Source organism: Loa loa (genome assembly GCF_000183805.2).
Source record: "Loa loa unplaced genomic scaffold supercont3.784, whole genome shotgun sequence".
NCBI lineage: Eukaryota > Metazoa > Nematoda > Chromadorea > Rhabditida > Onchocercidae > Loa > Loa loa.
The window spans coordinates 6390-8970 of NW_018108964.1; the positions used below are offsets into that span (position 1 = coordinate 6390).

At 26.3% G+C, this 2581-nt stretch overlaps 1 protein-coding gene across 1 annotated transcript; it reads left to right on the forward strand.

The window, feature by feature from the left end:
* Positions 1 to 1198: 1198 nt before the first annotated feature.
* Positions 1199 to 1894, forward strand: LOAG_14495 (hypothetical protein; the record flags this gene model as incomplete). Its single annotated transcript, XM_003149991.1, has 2 exons — positions 1199 to 1332; positions 1598 to 1894. Coding segments are annotated over 2 exons (431 nt in total), but the record flags the coding sequence as incomplete, so codon positions are not given.
* Positions 1895 to 2581: the final 687 nt, after the last annotated feature.

The window sequence follows — 2581 nt, forward strand, 5'->3', positions numbered from 1 at the left end:
CCCTAGTATCGTTCAGATTTTTTTTAAATTTATCAATTTATTTGTTTACTAACTTTCTCTTTTCAAAGGGATAATCTTCTTTCTTGTTGGTAAAAAAAAATCGAAAACAATTTTAAATTCATTAAAGAAATTCATCGCTTTCATTAAATTAAACTAAAGTAAATTTTTCAAACAGTTGAAGGATTATTATTTTCTCCAAATATTTCATGTGTTGTAAATGCGAATTTAAATACGAAATTTCTTTGATAATTTTCAGATCATCTAGCTATAAAATTCGGAAACAAATATTAATTAGTAAAAGTGAAAGAGTGATATTTAGGTTGGTTGTATTGTGTTGAAATTTGAATAAAATAAATACATTAACTAAATAACACAACGGATAGTATTCGAACAGTTTACTGAAGGAATTATCAATTGTTGTTGATTTTGTGCGACATTTAAAATAGATGGTGACATCACAGAAGGAATCTTAGGAGATTGACACACTCTTTCTTAGCACTTAAGTTGTTAAATAATTAAGCAAAAAAAAAATACCCATTGGATTACATTTAAAGTGCTCTTATTCCATTATAATACATTCTCACTAATATTTACATCACATTATTCATTTCCCCTTATTTTATTGAACAGCAATTGTTCATTCTATCGATTTATCTCTCAATTAATCAGTCAGTTAATCAATCAATATATTAATGTTAATTATATATATATATATATAACCTGCTGTTTCACCATATAACGATGACCTTCTGCTAATCATTAACCAATATTTATTGGTATTTCTTTCATCCTTACCTGTTTATATATTTCTTTTTAAATTATAAAATATTTTCAAATTTTAGACTTTTCAATAAAATTTTTCAAATTAATATTCTCTTTAAGATTTTCCTATCATTCTTCTTACTTTTTCTTCACCTTTTCTTCCAATTTTTGTTTTTTATAAAATTAAAATTCAAATGATTCAACTATTTTATCACTTTTTCTTCTTTTTTTTCTTTTCTTTTTTTTTGTAATTGTTATTTTGATTTTATTTCTTATTATTTGCAGAAAAGAAAAAGGAAAGTAAAGGCTTTAGATATTTATTGTATTATTTTTTGAATTCATTTTTAATTTAAAAAGTTTTCTTTTTTTTTGTCGAATTAAAAATTGAAGTAAAATTTTTCTATGTACAAAAATTAATTGTTAAAAATAATTTCAGATGAGAAATTTGCATTTTTGGTACCATCCGTACAAGCAGCAATTTGTTTGCTATTCGCAGCAATTTGTTCTGGTTCCTCACATATCATTCAATATGCAGAAGATGCTCTTGTATATGTTTTACGATGTGATCCGGTATGTTTGTATTTTTTTTTTATTTTTATTTTTTATTTCCATTTTAACAAGGATATCCTACGTTATTTGTAGAGGGAAATAGTAGGATATTTGAGAGAGAGAGAAGAAAAAAAAAGATGAGAGATGATATATCCACATTTCGTAGGACTTGTTTTTTTTTTGTTTGAAGTTTTGAAATTTTAAAACAAATTTTGAAAAATTTCACATTCATATTACTAGAATTGTCTCCGCATAATTTTATGTCTAATTTTTTTTTTATTTCTAGCAAATTTTGTACCCTTATATGAATACGGTGCATAACCTTGTAACGGGTTCCAATAATGGCCATGAAAAACGAAATCCATCACCAAGCAGCCTGGTTGCGCCACCTACATCCGAATCACCTCATACGCCATCTTTGACACCACCAAATACATCAACAGCAACAACAATACCAGAAGTGTTATCATCGTTGGTATGCTCTCAGCGTACTTCTCCGGAAAGCAGTAATCAAGGCGTCGATGATGATTCCGGTTTTATCAGTGGTTTCTCAAGTCCAGCAACTGTTTTAAATACTAGCAAGGTTGATAATTATTGCATAGTTCTGTGTAATTTTGAAGTAAAGAAGAAAAAAAAAAGGCAAAACATAAGAAGGAATGGAAATTTAAAATATAGGAAAACATTGAAAAAGGAATGGAAATTTAATTTTAATAATTACAGCAAATTTTTCTGCAACAATCAATAGCTTCTTCATAATGAGAATTTTAATTTTGATAGTTTTAATCTTTCATTAGTAATTTGTATCAGTTGATATCCTGTTATTAAACTATCCTTTTAGCATATATCCTATACTGTTTTAATCGTGTAATTTTTTTTTAAATAAGAAAATACTGTTGTTACATTTTTCATTATAACATTTTAATTTATATATTAATTAGCAAGGGGAAAAAAGAAAGAAAAAGACATCTGTTTAATTGTATGAAAAAATTTAAAATTAATTATTCCTTTTGTTGTTTCATTTTCAGTTTGGTAATCATAACGTAGGAGGAAATAAAGGAAATTCTTCGACATATTCACGACGACGTTTGAGGCGTTCAATAAATGTTGCACAACTTAATTGTATCCATAGATCATATGAAAATATGGATAATGGTATAATAGCATATTATCATGCTAGTGAAGATGATTTTCTCAGTTCATATTGAAAAATGATCGAAAAATGAATGGAAAGAGAGAGAGAGAGAGAGAAAGAAAAAAAAGACAAACAAAC